The following is a 20,624-nucleotide window of genomic DNA, read 5'->3' on the forward strand; positions in this document are numbered from 1 at the left end:
CAAAATTTGGTTTTACCTCTTCTCGTGCTTTTATTAATTTCTCACATATTAGTTCATGTTCTTCTACTCCACTGACTAAATAATAAGAGGCCAATTCAGAGTCCTACACTGCATTTCATTCTTTCAATTTGTTGGACATTGGATGTAGCAGTAAAGTAGCACTTTAATATTACAACACAAATCTGTTCTTTATCATTTTGGTGCAACAGTAGTATATGTACACCGTCATCCTACACATCCATATTCACATAAAAACTAACCCACAAATTCAACTTTTTACATTTTTTTAAAGTCACCAGTACACCAAAAATAAATGCTGACATGCTGCTAAACTTTTTATCTTCTGCCAAGTCTGGTCTAACCATGCCAGTAAAACAAGATAAGATACAGTGAACAGATCCAACAAAGAGTCAAGAAATATTCAGAAAAAAGCCATGTGGTAGCACCAGATTGCTGGTCAAAATTTGACCCTTTTCTGCTGGGAGAAAAGAGAAAAGCCAAGGTGACAGATTCAATCCAGCGACAGGAAGGCTTGGCTGCTCCATATTCTCCGCTGGTACACAGTTTTGGTATTAAAGAATGGATTTCCTTTACTCCTCTTTGCAGTCAAGCTGAAGGAAGGATGTGATATTTGTGCAGTGAAGGACAAGCTACGAGAACACCCGAAGAATATGAGTTATTTCACACTGAAAAACAAACGGATCTCCCCAAAAGTGAGAAACTTAATAATCAAAGGGATAATTTCACTCTAGGACTGTATGCAGTTGTGTAACTTGTGTATCTGGTATCCTCCCAGAGATAAGTACATTGTCAGTTATAGTTAATTCTATGAAATGAGTTGTGATTCTTGTGGGTATGGGACAAATAAACTCTCAGAAGGCTTATACTGGCGTGTAATACCTCACAAAAATGTTATAGTTTGGAAAAATAAAGCCACAATGATTACACCTTAGTCCACACTGGAAATATACCTTATGCAGGACTGGCCTTCTGCTGAAATGTTTGGACCATAGGCATAATACACTTTAGTCCAGAAAGAAAATGTCAAGGACAAACACCTCACACAAAATAAACCTCTGGCTATCCTCTGGCTAATAAAACACACACACACCCTCAAAATGCCTAATTCATATGCACACTCACCAGGACTCATAGCTTGTAGTAGGCTATGCCTCTGAACTAATCACACTCTTTACTAAATAAGGGCATTCCTAAGACCAGCTGTCTGCCAAGGCAATGCCCTGGGCTGGGTTCAGGAGTTCTCCCCAGCAGCCTAGTCCTTCTGCCAATGACAGCGGACAGAGAGGACAGTACAGTCAGCAGCACAGCCCTCTTCACACAGCACGTCTTGGCTGGAGCAGTCAGCAACCATTCCAGGACCTGTGTGATAGGCATGCAATGCAATGTGTATTCATTACATTCCTCTGAAAGAAAGTGTTTTTTTAAGAGGAAAGCAAGGGTGCACACAAAATGTCTTCAAAGCAAGACCGCAGGATTTGTTGTATAGCTGTTTCCGACATTTAAAATAGATGATTCCATTTTCTTGTGGTTGTCTCACTGGGGACTTAGCAAGCTACAAGTTGGTGCGTACTGTTTAAATTTTTTATATGGACCACATTCAGTAATTCAGATTACCTCTTGGTAAACAGGGAGCATGCTGTGTACTGGTTTCTGATGTGACTTCCTGGGACAGGAAGAAGGCAATTACAGTGGAATGCTGTGGAATAAGCCCATGTGATTGGCTGTGTAAGGAGTGGTGATGAGTGCTACTCTGATGTAAAAGAGCAACAGGGGGCAGTACAGGTCACCGGTCTGGGTGAAGGACACGTGATGGATACAGTTCGGCTTTGAAAAGAAGTTCCGATTCTCCTGGGATTCCACTGACTCCTTCTGACTCTCACCCAATCCGTGCCAAGATCCCTTTTTACTGCCCATAAACCTATCATCCTGTCATCCTAAATGACCTGAGGAAGAGCCAGCAGCTGCAAAGACACATGCTCAGTTTGGGAGTTTTATGTTTCTTATTGCAATTCACTTTATGTCTGCATACAGGCTGTCGTGAGAAAGGTCACATGGAACAATGACACTGGCTATGGCCAAAAAAGCTTTTGCTGGTAGCGATTCTCACAATACCTCAGTTTTCCTCCCTCAGATACACACTGACTTCTGTGCTTCTTGGTGTCTTCTTCTTTTTCATTTTATTTGATGTGGAAGGCAATGTGACTTGTAACCCGAGACAGATAAGGACAGTGGTTTTGTGGAGGTGAGAGGCGAATTCTAGCAGCTTAATCTGTATCACCATCTCACCGCGTTTGTTATTGTGAGTATTAATGTGTCACAATTCACAGGATCGCTTTCACTGCAGCACCCCGCACCCTTATCGTCTTATGACTCCTGCTTAGTACGTTACATAACATACCCAAATGACTGATTCCTATCCAGCATGTGAGTTAGTCACATTTCAAGTGCTGCAAGATGACTAGTAAATAAAGACCTGAGCACTTGCTTGGTCACTGTAAGACAAATGAACTACAAATCCAAGGCTGGGAAAGTCAAGTAAAAGGTCACAAGGAACTGACTGAGATCCAGTGATACACACAGAAATCCCGACAAAATTCAAGATATAGAATATTTCACAGAAACATGCAATTTTGCCACAGACACAAGAACAGGTTATAAATACTCTTCTTCAAGGATAAAGATTTACAGCCAGCCTTTGTGAAAGAAGCCACTGTACTGCACATGACCTATAAAGCTTACTTTGGAGAGCTATATTTTCAATTCCACCGCAGGGCAATGGAATCACCAAGCTGGTCATGCAGGTTGATAAATTAGACATAACAAAGGATTGAACCCAGTAGAACTGTTAGTACAATGGACACCTACAGTACTTAAGAATATATATATAAATCAAAACAGGTATACTCTAGATGTTGATTTACACAAATCAGTTTCTACATGAAATATATGGGCAGTTCATTGCTGTCCTTCTGTAATGGACACATACCAGCCTGTAGCCAGATGTGCTCCAGAGTGGTCCAGACTTGGGCAGGACCCTGTTTCTGTGAGGAGCTGGGGACGGACATCTCCGACATGGCCTGCTCCAGGCGGGAGGCGGCGATGGACGGCGCGCGCTGGGACCCTGCACAGACAGAGAGCTGCAGTTAATCTCTCCGCACTGGGACACGGCAGCACACCAAGCACACAGGGCCACTTCCAAACTCAGAAGGCACGGGAGGCCTCTGCAGAATGGGAGGGAAGGGAATCTAAAACAGTCTCTCTTCCCCTGACTGCTCTTGTACTTGTGACCTGAATTCCTGTTATCACAAACACCCATGCAAACTCACATGATCTCCCAAGGCAGTAAGAGGGTGGCAGGGGTGGCAAGACAGACTTGGCAGCAGTTACCTTGTTTCCAAACCAATGGGGCCAAGCAAAAATGTGAAGAAATTTCTTTTCCAAAAATATTATTTTGTCTTCAGTTTGGAATAGTAGACAAGGCCTCTGCCCAGATTTGGTTCATACAAGGGTTTATTATTTTTTTTCAGAACCTGATCTCGCTTCGCATCGAATAAAGCGTCCATCACAAGGCACGAGAGAAATAATAAAACACATGCTCTCTGTTTGGAAAAGTTCTGAGTGAACAAGTATTTAAAGCCAGTTTTGAGTGCTGTGTGCCCTGGCGTGATCTCTACACAGGTTTGAAAGCCAAGAGACCTTGAGGCTGAGTTTCATCTTAGCAGGTGGTAATTCCAGGACAAGTATCTGCAGTTAGTGATAGCAGCCTTGCACATTCAGTGAGAGGCCTGGGTGCTAACAGAGCTGCTGTGAGTTATGGACCCAGGCCAAGGAAAGGCAAAGTCATGCAGAAGACAGGATTTCTGTGATTATTTTCTGTGTATTTCACCCCTTTGGAAAGCAAGTCCAGGCTCAGTGAAGAAATCTCTTGTCCTTTCATAGAACTTACAATTGTTAGCCCACTGCTTAAACCATTCTTATCGTAACATTTTTTTCTATGCTTTGATGTGGTTTTCCCACTGTATCATGCATTAACAGACTACCCAAAGCTTCACTACATTGATGGTTTCTCAGCATTATTCCTGCTTTATTGTGTTACAAAACAGAAAAGGTTGGAAACTAATACTCTGAACTGTGAGATCTTTTCGACCATGATGACAACATGGCATCTGTAAATAAGCTAGCAAAAAAAAACATCATTTGTTGCTTGAAAGAATTGTACGAATTCTTTAAAAACACAATCTTGACCAGGATTCCCCAAACTGTGGCGCACAGCTGTTGGTGTGCCACAGGGGTTTTCGCTAGCTGGCCAACAGCAGCTCCAGGGACCTGTCAGAAGCAGGCAACCTGCTGTGCCAACACAGGGAGAGATGTGCCACTTCTCCATTATCTGCATGCTCTCCTGTTTGACACTGTGGAGCTTGCAGTACAAAACACAATTAATGTCTCTAACATACACAGGTGCTTACTTTCCTCATACAGTGCATGGATTGTTGTGTGAAGATGCATTTATTAATAACAGGTTGTCCCAAATTAATGTACTAACCAGTTCAGAATTCACTTCAAATATACAGTAACTACAGTTAACATTTCCATTATTACCAACATTCTGCACGTGTTAGTTTCCCAGATTGCTTATATGGATACGTTTTCTTTAATTCTTTCCTTCTGCTGAACTTTCCGTATTGCCTAGCAACCAGCCACAATCAAGAAAAAGAGCACCACAATAACACTCAAGAAAACAAATTTTAAATATAGGTGTCTGAAACAACATGTTTCATTTCCAGTGTTACTTGTACCGCCACAACTCCTGATTTTTGAGATGTAAATATAGAGACTGATCACACTCGAACAACTGTTCTGATCAGCTCTTAATTAGAATGGAAGTAAAGCTGTGCAGACCATAAGGTAACAAAACCTTGATCTGTAATATACACCAGCGCAATGAGTCTGTCTTAATGGGAATAATCCTGTTACAGCACAATTGTACTGGTTTCCCTCCCAGCACAGCTCATGGTTCAGCAGTGTATATCTGTACAGAGGTATTCTACTCTAAACTTAACAGACCATTTTTCTACGGAAATAGGACAATTTAAATGGAGGGTTGGGAAAGATCCAGTGAGTTATGCAACACAATGCCATAACGAGTTTTTTGTCAAACATTCCAATGACCATTAGCACAGATCCCGGAATATACAGCCTTCAATGGGCATTCCTGCTGAACCACACACCCCTGTAGATCTTTGGAAATGGCCAGAATGATTTAAAACCTTTACAAAAATGAGGCTACTACATTAGTCTCCCAAACATATGGCCATGGGGGTGGGCTTGCACTTGACACATCTAACCCACAGTTGTCCAGATCTCTCAGGGAGCAGCAAGGCACACGGCAATTCTTGAGATTGTGTGCGAGTTTCGGTGCAGCTGCAATGTAACAAGTGACCCTGAATGGGGACGTCGAAAAGAGGGGCGGCTGGGGATGATTTAAAGAAGAAGCTGTGAGGCTGTGAGGATGCAACTGGGTCAGGGTTCTGAAATGTCACGAGTTTAATGCTTTATCATCCTGCCAATCTGATAACACTAGAGGCAACGGCTAAAAATGCCCAAGCCTGGCAGCGCAGCTGTTGGGGAATGTTAGAAACGTTCTGGAGAGTTCGGGGTGGGGGCTGGGGATCCTGGGGGGGTGAAGGCTGACAGCCTGGGTCCACATTCCTTGCATGATGTCACATTACAGCAGACTCACTCCCACAGACTAGGACTGGACTGCCTATGCTCTTGAAACTCTAACCCGTACAACTTCTGCTATACTACACAGGGCTAAAGTGTCATGGACACATAGAGTTAGGACATACTTTCAGAGTCTTATTTGGACCAGATCAATTCAGATCTATAAGATTTATCAGGACACACTGCCACAGATCTGTGAAGAAGTAGTGCCAACTTCTGAGTTGTTATATATACTGTAGAGTATTTTGTATTGTCACCTCAGCAGATCTGCTTATTTCTATAACATTTGAGGTTAGCTTTATATTACCAATGTCATGGTAGGTAAAATAATCACCCATACTTAAAGAACACAAGAAAAGTAAAACCCTGAATAGGACAGAAAATGGGCTGACATATCCCTGAAAGTCTGCACTGCTAGTGTGTAGTCAGATGGTGTTGGCAGTAGCAGGGAACCACAGGCTCACCAGTCTCTGGGTCCTGGAAGTCTGGCAGGGCGAGATGAAGCGCGCTAGTTGCCCTGCTGGGGGGCACGAGCTCTGGGACACTGCTGCCCTCATCTGCTTCACTGTAATACAGACAACGGCAGCCATCATCATCGTCGGCACCACACTCAACACTGCGCTGCAATCTTCAGGAAAACAAGTATTCTCCACTCTGTCAGAAGGTAGCTCTGTCTCTGTCTCTTCAGGCAGCAAGTTTTCATTCATATTTTCACAAAAAAGTATTATATAAAGCAGAAACCAGTTCATGTCAGAACATAACCAGCAACAGTCTATTTGTGATAATAACCCACTAAAAGAAGATTAAATTGCTTTTAGGAGGGTTGCCGCTCAGAGTGTTTCTCTTTAAGAGAAACTCATACTAACATCATGACAATGCTTGATTTTGAAGATAATGAATATTTTGCTGCATCATCATTATTCTGAGAGCTAGTAAATAAGCACAAATAATACGTAGCAAATAGTTTACTAACAATAACAAAAGGAAAGGAGGAAGAGAAATCAGATGCCTTTTTGGAGGTTTTCTATTTCACATAGTACAGTACATCTCTATATGACCTTGATCTTGTTTTAGCCAGCCTGTGCAGGAGACTACAGCCTAGTTACCATTTTATCTTCTGGCTTTTCTGTTCTTAGCCTGTGCCCTAATAACCCAAGTATGGAACATTTATTAATGTCAGGTTAGGATCCCAAAGCCACTGTCAAGTTCAAACAGCATTACACGCACTGTATACATACATTCACAGATGGACACCCCAAACCATTCTGCTCAACAAAAGTACTCTCCAACATAAACACACACACGCACACAAACACACCTGGCAGACACACCCCTCTATCCCACCCAAGAGCTGCCCGAGACCCTTTACCTGTTGCACGTGCTTTCGAAAGAGTTCTGCCACAGGCGCAGCATGTGCTGACAGGTCTCCAGCGCCACCTCTGGTCCTAGCAGCACCTCCTCCAGCTTCACTTTGGTGAACAGCAAGCTGTGAGTCAGAGGAAAGGGGTCACTCCCTGACACCTTCATTGCTAGAACAGATCCTACAAAAGGTTCCTGTGTTTCCACTTCCCCATGTTGGAAAAAGCACAGTGAAATGATGAAGCAGAGTGATGTGGTGAAGGCTCACCGTAGCAAAGTGTAGGCTTGGTATTGTATAGTCATGGTCAAAGAATAGCAAAACTGCAAGAAGACTGTGCACATTCACAATGCTAAAATTCATAAGGAAGGTCTTGGTGCATATCACCATTTATAATGAAGGAGAATGACCTCATTCCTGACTTCAAACAATCCCTCATTATGAACAGTAGAAAATTTAAAGTGGAAAAGTACAGTTTTAGATTCTATCTTCTTAAGTTTAAATATGACAGGGGACATTTTTCTCTCTTAACGTTCTATTTAGGCTGTAGACAGTCCAATAAATATTAAAATATCTACTGGCAGAGTGTATTTTCTTTCTTCTGGTTCTTTCCTGTGGTTCTTGCCATTTTAACACCTAGGGCATCATGATCTCTTTAGCTATAAAGTAAAATTAAAATTTTATGCACAGTATGCAAAATGTAATGACATTTATAAAAACTAAATTCATATATAATTGAAGTTTTCCTGTCTATCAGTGTTTTGTATTCCATTTTACAAACCAAAATCCACATGAATATGACAGAAGAGCAGGTTGTTTATTGCTGAAGTGCCTCTCTGTATAACGTCAAGTGGATTTCCAGCATCCATTATAAATCCTATGCAATCCTTATACATATAAGACTTGCCTTAGGTAGGGCATCTGCTTGTGCAGATACCAGCTCCTCTGCCCTGCAGGGTGACTTTTATCTGGGATTACTTTAGCCTAGACTCAAAAAATTCAGATCAGGACTTAGGGAAAGGGGGGTATTAATACTGCACTCAAGAACAGAGATGTGCCTCATGATCATGCACAATAAAAAAAACATGAATACAATTCTGAACAGTCATTCGCCCCTCTGTGCTTAGACACTGACACTGCAGCAGCTGTATGACTACCGGTAGCCTTGCGCTGCAGGAAACATCTGCAATGCTGTGTGATTTACAGGGAGAGAGGCAGCTGGCTCTGGATGGAATGGTGCCATTGGGCCCAGCATCACTGCAGTGTAATTAGAGTGGGGTTCAGAAAAATGACATTGTAGAGTACAGAGACCTGAGACACTCTTGCTCATTAGGCAAGAGTGCATCATGCCCATTGTAATACCTAGCAAGATCTCTGGAACTTCAGGTTTGCAGCTCCATGATAAAGGCAAAAGAGAGCATAATTAGAGAAGATTAAATTCTCCTATATACTCTATCTCTTCTTTAAAATTCTGTGTTCTTCCTATAGTTCTTCCCCACTGATATCTGACCAGGAAAGTGCATAATAAGTGTAAGGAATAATAATAATAATACATCATGACAGATTCTCTGTACAACACTTCAGGTTTAGTTACCATTGTGCAAGGGGATCAGTGCCATCCTGATAACACAGTGCCAGCCTTGTGTCTCTTTAAATAGATTCCCCAAGTCAGGCGTCGCCACGGTAGCTCAGCTGTTGCCATGGCAGGCTGCATCTAACTTCACTACATCAGACAGCAGTTTAAGTTGCTTAATAGTGATTGTCGCCCTCAATAAAGAGCACAAATTTGCTTACATGGCTAATTTGCTAAAGGAAATGATGTTTCATAACTGGAAAGGTGAAACTCTCATTTGCAGAGAACGGCTGGCACTTCTTATAGACTTAATCTCTATGATTTGCAATGAACTGTTAATTTAATTACACTACCTTATAGGACATGATGTATAGGCACATTTATACTGCACATGGCACATGGCTCACCAATCAAGAGACCGTCTACTCTACTGAGAAAAAACACAGTATGGAACTTTTTAGCAGTGCACAGTCAGGGAAATTTTAAATTATTCATTTCATCGGATGTATGTGGACCTTGTAGATAACAAGATTGCTGAAAGTGATAGCACTATCAGTCATTTTAGCAGAAACTAAAAAGCATTATTCTCTTCAGTTTCTGTATGAGAAGTTTCTCCTTGGAAACTAACAAGATGATCCCAGATCCCTTCCAAATCAAGCATCCATTTTATTCCAGCTAAAGCCTGTTGTATCTGTGGTCATTTATGTACAGTACTATACCTTGTATAGTGTTTTTCAGTGATTATTGATTTCTCTCTTATGACACAGCAAAAGTGTTTATGATTTAATCCTGGTTTATATTTGAAGATTTTTTAAAGTACTCTCTCTCCACAACACACACATACTGATGATATTTATTATATTATACTAGATTATATTTAGAAATGAAAATTACACCTTTATTCCTTTTTATCAACCCTAATGCAATTCATAATTATCAGTCTCTCACATCGGCTTTCAGGGAATTTGACCTGTACTTTCTTCCAGCTTCAAGTTGGTGACATTTGAGGGTTTCTATGCATGAACAGCTTGCTTCAGGTCCTGCTGTAACATTTCAATGGGGTATAATGGTGGATGGATTTTGACATGGCCAATACATTTTTTCTATGGACAGTCTGCTGTAGATCTGCTTGTGTGTTTTGGATCATCGTCTTGCTGCATGACCCTCTTTTGGCTCAGTTTCAGTTTTTTGATGGATGGCCTGACATGCACCTCCATAATTTGCGAATTTAGTGCCACATTAATAACATGATGATTTGATCCCAGGGCAGTAAAGCAGCCCAAACTATGATACTTGTACCATGATGCTTGATAGCTGGAAGCAGTGGTTGGACAAATCTATCCAGAGAAATTATTTTCCAGTAGTCTTGTGGATCATTCAAGCGCTCTTTGGTGAAATTCAGACATGGGGCAATCTTCTTTTTACTGAGCAACAATGGTGTCTGCAGAAACTATTCCGCAGATATTCCTCCGTGGTTCTCTTGACATCCTGGATGTTTTTTGGGCTGCTCTTGGGGTGTTCTTAGCAGGACAACTGCTCCTGGGTCACCATGGTCTTGAATAGTAACTGTCTGACAGGCAATGGATGGACCACCTTATGTTTAGAAATAGTTTTGTAGCATCAACTAGTCTTTTGTGGGACTCTCTGAACTCTCTTGACTGTGACGTGACATGACAGGCCTTGTTTACTTGTCACCCAATTAGTTAACCACCTATTTCTAAACACCCCCCTAAATTATGCTAAATAAATTAGGGGTTCACTTATTATTTTAAATTTTACAATGATTCTTAATTTGAACTTTTTTCTATATTATACACCATAGCATCTCAAAAACATCAAAATGATAATTAAAAGCCCTTTTGATTATTTAAGAAAACACCAGGTCCAGGTAAACAAGGGTATCATGGTAGGAAACTGTATTTCCATTAATTAGTGTGACAAACCTTTTCACAGCACCGTATACATGTTGCTGTATGTTTCCCATAAGGAAGAGACACAACCCAGTCCCAAAACTGCATGCAAAAGAAACCTCTGTAAGGAGTCAAAAAGATCCAAAGGATAGCTAAAACAGTGTGGTATGTCTGGAGGCTTTTAAGGATAGATCTTCAAGGATGTGGGCCTTAGCAAGGGAATTATGTCAATAAACTAAAGGGAGAAAGACAGAAAAATAGTTCCCATTCACATAAGCCTCAAGGCTTTCTCTCGAGCATTGGGTTAATGGGAAATATTTCCCAATACAAGATAAACGAAAGCATATAAACAAAAGCACAATCGTTGGAAGTCCAGACACTGATCTGTATTATATTCATACCAAAATTCCCTTCAAAACAAGTTGGACAGGACAAGAGTAATTAATGTTACAACCTACTACCAGACTGGATATGCTGATTTCAGCAGCACAACTCAAAAAAGACTCTGAAGTAGTCAAAAATGAAAAATAAATCCCCTTCACTCAACAGAACAGGTTACGAATTCAGAGAACTCAGAACAGACGTAGAAGAGGCAGATGGCTGTGAGCGACTACAGCAGGGTCAATATGAGCAGACAGGGGGACTGTCAAGGGTGTCAACAGTGGTGCCTGACTGAGTGTCTCAGAGAGCTATTGATCTTGGCTGAGCCTAGATGACAAAACAGCTCAAACTATGAGAATGATCCCATTTTACAACTTTTGCCTGTGCAGCTGAAAAGTAGAAAGGCAATAGACAGAGCTCCATGCGCATTCTGGGAGTGTCATCTACACCGGAATCATCTCCAGTCTAAATAAACAATCATTCACAGGCTATCTTACAAGACAGCCACCAATTCCATATTAGATTTCAGGACTTTATTTAACAGAAATAATTAACATTATTTTAGAAGCGATTGCTTGACCTATTTGCAAATCAATGTTTTCTTTTCCCTTGAAATTAATCTTATAACTTTAGTTATTATTGTGCCAAAGTGTTTATAAATGTTTATAAATGTTGCGACTTATGAGAATATTTAACCAAGAGCTTAATTTGGGGCAGAGATCATACATACAGGTGCTTCACAAGAGGGAAGGAAATAGATATCTCAGCCAATATAGGAAATTATTGTCCTTGTTTTTAACACAGTGTGAGTCATTATCAATGTTATTTATTTGTAATGACTGTCAACAAAAATCAAATGTAGTATACATAGAATATTTTCCTCAACTCTTATCCAGTATAAGCACTTCACAGTTCACCTCACTCGTGTGGCCTGCTCCTGTTCACCTCTTGATTGATGGCCTCCACACAATGCTAACCTTGCTTTATATAGTATACACTAATTACAGAGTAATTACAGTTTTATGAAAGCAACCTGCAATTTTGTCAGATTCCTGCTAATATCTGTCAATGGAATAGACTGCTATGGTAATGAAACATGGCACTTTGATGTTACTTCATGAAGAAAAAACACTGCTTTCAACTCTCTGGATAACGTTAAACCACCACATGGGTCATCCTATTTGTTAATAAATCTATATATTTAACTTGTTAAGTTCTGGAGATGGGCAATTCAGGAGAATTTAGCCATCCTGTATTCTTGGTCTACTGTTCCCATTCAAAGTGCAGCTTCTTGTTAAAAAATGAGGTGTAAAAAATACTCAGTGTGGAAGTTAAACACAATGTAGCCTGATCAATAGCCACTTGATGCTACAAGGAAAGGGACAGAAACTTCAACATTACGTAAAACAACAGTATCACATGTGAAACCCAGCAGGCAGAGCATGTCTGAATCTCTCTTTCTGAGGTGGATTTAAAGTTTCCAGGAAATGCAAGACCCTTATTTATTCAGCGAGATACAACTGACTGAGCAACAGATCACCTTTTACCAGCTGTGAAAAACTGACATGTTCAATGACTGACTAAATGACACCTGACTAAAGGACAGAGAAGACCCAACAGACTGATTGAAGGATTGACAGCCTGGCTGACTAATTGACTGGTGTGTTGCCAACCAAACTGACACCCTGTCTGTTAGTAAAAGAGATCCAGACTGACAACAGCTGTGCAATCTCCACTGGTCAGCACTTCCACATCTTGTGACCTCTACAAAGCTCTGGAACCTTTTGAATCAGCTTTTCTAGTTTCTATGATAACGATTGTTAATGATCAGCAGAAAAGTAAAACGCTGAATTTGGTTTTAAAAAGAGCAGCCCTCTAGTTAACATAAAGGGTCACAATATGAACCTTTGGTCAAATATAATAACTCCAAGACCAAAGCATAGCAATATGTTTTATTTTTAAAAAGATCCTATGTAACAATAAGTTACTTTGTTAATGGTTTTCTGGTTAAATGCCAAGTAGTGAATACACACTGTTATCAAATGCAAACAAGCAACTTTTCTTATGATATCTAATGCGGGTTTCAATGAAGCAACTGGTTGCTGAAGCAGATTCTTGCTGTGATAAATGATCTTTTAACAGTTGTCCATAGACAAGTGATATACAGTACATCCAAAAGACAGACATTTCACAGACATCGTCTTATAGGTTGAAAGGACATCCAATAATTTTCACTTGTGTGCTTCAATTGGATAAATGGTATCACTGGATTTCTTAGGTCAATGGTACAGTGAGCATGCTCTATCATACTGGACTGTTTGAGAACAACTGCAGACAAGAGGAAACCAACAAGCACATCTTTTATAATTTTTAGTTTGGTAAATCACAGATCTAAGAATCTACTTCAGCTGTTTCCTGAAGGATATCATGGTGTCCATTTCAAACAGATGACTGCATAGCACTAGATAAGTTAGTTGCATTTTAAGGTAATGTGTATCTTGAAATAACTCTGTTCACAGCAATTACAATTTCTGCACTAAAGCAGAAAGAAGAGCAATCTTGCAAACACTGAAGAAATCAACAAAGATCCTGTGTGTTATATTAGACAATATAAAACTTTAACAGCAATTTATTAACAACTTTACAACCTTGTAACCTGATATCACTAGATCTCATAAGCTAAACAAGTATGGACCTTGTCAATACTGGGATGGGAGACCTGAAAAGAAAATCAGATCGAGGCTGAAAATAGTGTTTGCAGACCAGTATGTGGAACTCTTCCATCTAGATCAACCTTGTGCCCCAGTATGGTGACTGTGAAAACTGTGAAAGGAGCTGCTATCCTTCAAATTAAACATTAAACTGAGGCCAGATTACCAGGTCAGGAAAGATCCCATGACACTGTGGAAGAGTATGGGTGTTAACTCTAGTGTCTTAGCTTCATTTCACCATGGACTTCCATAGTTTGGCCTACTCAAACTTTCCCTTTTTATGCAACTATCCAAGAACTTTCTAATTTTCTGGAATTAAACTGTTTAGTTTACATGCACAGTGATGGAGGTGTAAATCACTAAAACCTGCATATGTGCATTTCGATAATTATCAACATGCTGCAGTTTGTACCTGCATTTAAATGAAGAAAATCTAATTTTCCCTGTTCTCTTTTTGCCTCTATGTATAGCCAGGTTGCATGCTGAGCTTTCACTGCACACAAAAATCACACATTCTGCACAAGCATATCAGGAAGTCAACAATATCTCAATTTTTCAAGCATGAATGACCTTGTAAATAAACCAAGGCTTATAGCAGGTTGTGAAACTGTGTGAAGCCTATTGCATTTTTTTATATGGCAATAATCTATCCATTACACCTCCTCACATTCCTTGCATACTCAGCTTCATAGCAGGCAAGCTGCTCCCAGGATGAGTGCTCTACAAATCGACATCTCTTTCTGCGTAGTGCAAACCACAATCTAATAAAAGATCATGTTTCCCTTATAAAGTTTAATAACTCAAAATGTCTTGAACAAATTTCACAACAGGTACATGGCTTTTAGTCCTACAGGTCCCCTCGGAGAGCCTGAGGATTGCATTTCGGAAATGGGATGTGAAGTTGAACACACATTTATTTGTATTTTATTAATTATTAGCCCGATGGAATATTATTTTGTAATCAATACTCTTTTGACTGCAAATATACTTCAGACTATAGTTACCATTCTAGGCAGGCAGAGTGGTGGTAGCAAGTCAGCGCACAGAGAGTCCTGTGTCAGACATGAAGCTCTTCTTACATCAGGCTGGCTCGTTCCTGTGCTCTGACCTAATTGAGCTGAAACTCAGAGCTGACAAGCACATCAGAGCCTGGTGTGGAGGGGTACCTGCTTGCTCATCATTAAGAGTGGTGCACTGCAGTCCTAAATGGCAAATAAATTAGCAGAGCTTTACTGAGCAACTCACTTTTATCTGGGCTTGTTCGGTATGGTCCAGCCCTTGAAAAAGAACGTGTCTTTTGTCAGATACAACGTTTAAGCAAATAAATTATCCCTTAATATTATAGCTTCCTCCCCCCAGCCACAAAACTCACACTCTTTAGATGTAGTTTGTGTGTGTTTATTTTTTCAGTAATCTCTCTGTCTAGAAAAATAGGCAAACTTCATCTCAGCTGTTAAATCTTTCATGTCTTTCATTCACATAAAAATATACATATTTCTATCACAGTACTGAAGCACTGATTGACTGAAAGGATTTTGTCTACATGTATTTATTCATTCTACTATATAAAGTTAAGCAAACCATTAAATATAAAAAATACAAAAAACAGGCACACATGACAGAGAGTATCTGACCAGAGTCACGGTTTTTGCTGTAGCAAAATATAATCTAGCTGGACTTATTATTAGATATTATTATAACTGAATTAATTTAACACAAGCATGAATGAGTTTTCATAAATTAATCCTGTTATGCTTGATTCATTTTCTGTTTAATTTAAGTCATTAATTCTTCCTTCAATCACAAACATGAAATTATTGATGTCTTTTTGCTTGACTTGAACTATTAATAGACTGGAGGAAAACATAAGGAATGAGGAAGGGACACAAAAGAATACAAAAAAGTATAATACATTGCTTTTAACAAATCTTTACTACAGACAAATCTGACGAAGCCTGACTGTACTCTGCTCAGATGTTTGATGGCAAGCAGTGTAACAGGTTGTTATGCTATATGAGCTCACTGTGACAAAGCTCCATGAGCCCCGAGTTCTAGAACAGCCCTCTGACAGGCAGCTGTCTTGCCCTGGTGAAGAGGGGCACATTTCTTGACGTAAATGCAGGCTGGTCCGGGCACAGCTGCCATGCACAAAGCCATCTGTTCACCCCTCCACGCAACATCTGGAGCCAAGGTTGCTGGGGGTTGTGCAGGGGGCTTGACACTGAAAAACCCCTAGAAACCCTCTCCTGGGCAATCACCTGAGTAATATGGGACACATACTGTACCCTCATCTGTAGCCATAAGGAGAGTGCTGGGCACCCCTCCCTGCTGCATGGAGTCAGGTGGGGCACCTACAGCAGCTGATCATGCCAACATATTCATTTGTCAGGAACAGCACAGTGCTATTCTGCGTCTGTGTTTAACAAAGTCTTTCTTCAATCCAGGACTATTGTATTGCCTGTGATCATACTATTTTTATTTCATCTTTATAATTTATTAGATAATAAATATAAAGTTTAGATATTATTTATCTCTAAATTGTATAAGAATATGGGGAAAGATTCAAAAATCAAAAGTCAAGAGGATTTTGATTACTTTTTTGCTTATTTTCTAGCTAGAGAAGGTAATAAAAACAAGAAATGGATATTAGGACACCTTGTTCAAGATTTTCTGTACTTCTGTATTATAAGTACTGCTTGTGGAGAAGAGACATGCCTTACAGCTAAATAGAGCAAGATGCTTCTTACATTCAAGGGTCTAACATTAGCCATTAGTATGTATTTACTGTAGCTCCTAAGACCAAGGAATTCAAACAGTCCCAGTCAATTGAAATACTACAGAAAGCCACCTGCCTTACTTTTCTTTCTTCCAGGATTCAGGGTACTGTACATCCCTTCTTAATGTACACTAATTCAAATTAAAGTGTTGTTTAAATGCTGGAAAGCATCAGAAACCACAGGAGAGAAAATTGTGGTACAGGATGATAAACCACAGAGCTGGTAAAGGATGATGCAAATTGTGAAAAACAGTTACATCCATCTATCCATTTCCTAAACACTTTATCCAGTACAGAGCTGCAGGGGATCCGGAGCCTCTCCTTGCAACAATGGGCGCAAGGCAGGATATACATTGGACCGAATGCCAATCCATCACAGGGCACACAAAGAAACAAACACACACTCTCTCACACCTGGGCCAGTTTATCCAGAAGCCAATTACCCTTCCAGTTTGTCTTTGGGAAACTGGAGCACCGCATTGCTAACCACTGCACCACCATGCCACCAAAACAGTTACAGTACAAAATAAAGTGTACATAAGTAGGGTAAACCCTGGATAAAATAGATAACACCATGCAAATTTAACAGTGCTGCATCTTCATCGGCATTTCTCACAACGGGTTTTCAACAATACATCATGTAAAGGAGAGGGGTAAGTGTACAACATCAATAACCCCAAAACCAACAATCAAGACAGACTGCAGATACAGTGGAGTGCGATTCAATGTTTGATAAAGACAGAGACGAGCTCACGAGCTCTCAGTTTCTCTCTGTACCATCTGCTTCTCCCTTCCATCTCGATCTGCCCCCCTCCCCCACCCCCTTGCACGTACTAATAAATGCAAGCTGGCCTGCTTTAATCATCTTTGTGCAGAGAGAGCAGAGATCAGAGATCACTGTTTAAAATGAGGGGAGTCAGGCTGGGAAGGTCACAAGGTCGAAAAGGGTTTTAATGCACAGAGCACAGAGCTGTTCAAGACCTGATAGGAAAAAAATATAAATACAAAAGCTGTTGTCTCCTCTCTTTCACACTCCCCTCAATGACTAAATAATACCCATCCGCTAAAGCAGCATGGCAACATCACACAGCCCACTTCTCCAGAGGACAAGAGATGCATTCAGAAGTACCTTCTTCACAACTGATGAAAGCTCCTGGTGACCGTGATTTCAGAGAAGAGGGAGACAGAGGAATAAACACAGAGTGAAGAAGAGATTGGGAGATACGGGCCAAGAGAGAGACGAGGGAGGAGAGATGGAAAGAGAGAGAAATTAGTTAAAAATCAAGAAATCTAATGATTGATGAACAGGCAAAAAGCTGTACAAAGCGGCGATTGACAGGTATTCCGAAAGAGACAACAGAACGTGAGAAGGAGCAATAATTTAGACAGTCCTACAAATTTCTTGAATACTTTGCAAATGCTGTATACTCTTTCTAGGGTTACTGTAGACATGAGGGTCTGCTGTAGCGACTCCACAGGATAGTGACCCAGCCAGACAGGGCAGGGAGCACAGTATCTCTCTTTCCAACGGCTAACCTTTCACCGGAACCATAGTAAACCAGCACATCAAAGCTGCTACTGGTTCAACTGCACTGTAACATACAACTCAACATTAGATAAAAATGACACTGAGCGCCACATTCTGATACCAGCTGTATTTTCACCTCTCTTATGAAATCCTACTATCAGCAGCTTTACATCCCACACAGACAACATACAGTATTTACATTCTGAGTCTGCGTTTGGGAAGCATCTCTGTACACATGCAGTTTATGGCTGATTGTTAAAATCTAGTCCTGCAACATGGCTGGGGTTAGTGAGAACAGCACAGTGACAAATCCCACACCCGCTTTACTTCACTTAAGGGTAACTGTAGATGAAATTAACAACTTTTCAGTGTGGGAAGTTACCTGAAAAAGCCTGAAGGCAGACAGAAGGAGCGTACGGCTGAGTTGCACGTACTGCAGTCTGTCCCAGTGGGGAGAACGTACTGTACAGTTACAATACAGGCAAAGGGCGCATGCGTACAAACTGCCATCCCCAACTTCCCCAACTGCTGCTGCTTTTAAGGAGAAAAACAAACAAACCCCTGAAGGATAAGCGCTATTAAAAACATAAATGTTGATTCTTTACATCTTTTTTTTCTGATGAAGCACGGGACCTTGGGATAACCCTGGGATTTTCTGTCTTTAATTTTTAAGATCTTCAGCATCTTTTTTGTGTCCTTTGTGTAAGCGTGCTGCAGTATAATGCGGGCGCTTGATTTTCTTTTGTCTTTTCTCATGCATTTTAAATCGCAGGGCGTGTTCTTTCCAATGACCCATTTTAATCCGAGATGCCTTCCCTCTTTTCAGCCTGATTAAAATTTTACTTTAAAAAAAAAATCTGTAAGAAGATGAAGTGACAGCTTGGAACGCCCACACGCACTCCGCAGCTGAAATCAGAGAGAGGTCTCGGCAAAGGAAAATGCAGAATGCAGGAGAAAATTCAGTTAACAAGCAGATCTGCCTTCTTCATTGCCAGCTGATAATTCTCTCAATAAATCTCCTTAAACCAAAACAGCATGCAGCACTGCACTTGAAGCAACCAAATGATTAGTTGCTTTATTTACATACATGCAAGATATCCAGATGAAAAAGTACTACGAAAGGTTGGGCAGAAAAAAATAAAAATGAGGAGAGAAAACCAGCTGAAAGGTCCAGTTGAGTCTTCCATTGTCATCTTCACAGAGATGAACGAAGAAAAAATGCATTATTCATTTACAGCCCAATCAGATGGATTGTCAGTGTGTTCTCCTTCTCAGTCTAGGAAACTTCCAGGCAGAAAATGAGAAATGCAACAAAAAAGCAAGAGAGACAACTCAATCCTTGCACATATTTTTTTATGCCAGAGCTATTAACCAACAAGTGAGAAATTCCCTTTTTTCAGAATGCAAATGTGTTCTTGCTACAAACAAATCCCTCCTTTATATACATCTTGTTATTTCAATCTAAAAATCTATTCTTTCTATCACCATTTACACCCACACAATGAAGTAAACACACTTATATGCATGTAATGTAAGAGAACATTAAATATTGAAAGGTTCTCACGTTCATTTTTTAATACAAACCCCTGCATCCCATCTCATCCATACACAGAGCGGAATGAGAAATGCCTCGATTGTCATTCACACAAAGAATTACATCCATCTCTAGCTACCCCACCACCCCCCCAGGCACACTGTTCTCTGCAAGAATGACCTCACAGTTGCCAGGGTGATGGGGATTCCTAGCAATCTGAAGCCTGTGATTGGCTGAGTAATGAGGACTGCCCTTAATGGGGTCAAAGCAGTCAGGGTCTTCAGGGAACTGAGGGGGAGCATGCATGTCTGTGTGTGTTTAACACAGGGAAAGGAGGGGAAAGAAACACAACACATACAGAAGGGGACTGTCAGCAACAGTCTCTGTTCTTCCGTTTGTGCAATCCAGTGCAAAAATGCACTGATTCCCCTACGGCAGAACAGCATAAGCTCAGCTCTTCTCGTGTTAAAAAAACCCTGTAGTGAAACAACACCAATGTACAACAGCTCCATCCACGCATTTCTAACAGGCAGGGAATAGAGACCTTGTCATTGCCACACTACAAATGCGAATGCAGGCCAGCCCTTATAAAATTTGAATGGTAACATAGTAATGCATGGCAGTTCTGAGTTTTCCTTGCCGTGAGATTTTCCCATTGGAAGTATGATGCTGAAACAAACTTCTCTGGGGTTTTCTATGCTTTCACAACTGAAAAGTACATAACAGTAGACTATACTGTGGTGTACCTCAGTAAATATTTAAATAGTAAACTGAAAGACAAACTGGTGATAATAATTAAGGCTGAGAATAGGAAACAGTTCAGTTTTGAGAAAAACATTTCATTTGTTCACTTAGTCCCTTTCCCTACTTTGCATCTCTTAAGCTTATTTCAAATGCAAAACAGGTTGAGGTTGAGGGCTGTAGTCCAAATGTCTGCCGTTGGAGTAAGCTGTGTCATTAGCAAACAGTGGCTTAAAGCAATCGCTCTTCCAATCACTGCTCTCTCTCCTGTGAGCAACTGGAGGACGATTTGTACTGTAGCAAACGCACTTCTCTTCACCCTTGGGCACAACATGTTGGAGAGATATAAAAGGAAGGATGACTGGTAA

General features: G+C 40.5%; 1 protein-coding gene across 1 annotated transcript in view; it reads right to left on the bottom strand.

Annotated features, from left to right (window-relative positions):
• ttc7a (tetratricopeptide repeat domain 7A) overlaps positions 1 to 20,624 on the bottom strand; it is a 91,793-nt gene that overhangs the window by 33,790 nt on the left and 37,379 nt on the right. The window contains 3 exon segments of the mRNA XM_006638631.3: positions 3,008 to 3,142; positions 6,210 to 6,310; positions 7,115 to 7,231. Coding sequence (XP_006638694.2) covers positions 3,008 to 3,142; positions 6,210 to 6,310; positions 7,115 to 7,231 — 353 coding nt within the window.

The sequence above is a fragment of the Lepisosteus oculatus genome, chromosome 17, assembly GCF_040954835.1.
Source record: "Lepisosteus oculatus isolate fLepOcu1 chromosome 17, fLepOcu1.hap2, whole genome shotgun sequence".
In the NCBI taxonomy this organism is placed as follows: domain Eukaryota; kingdom Metazoa; phylum Chordata; class Actinopteri; order Semionotiformes; family Lepisosteidae; genus Lepisosteus; species Lepisosteus oculatus.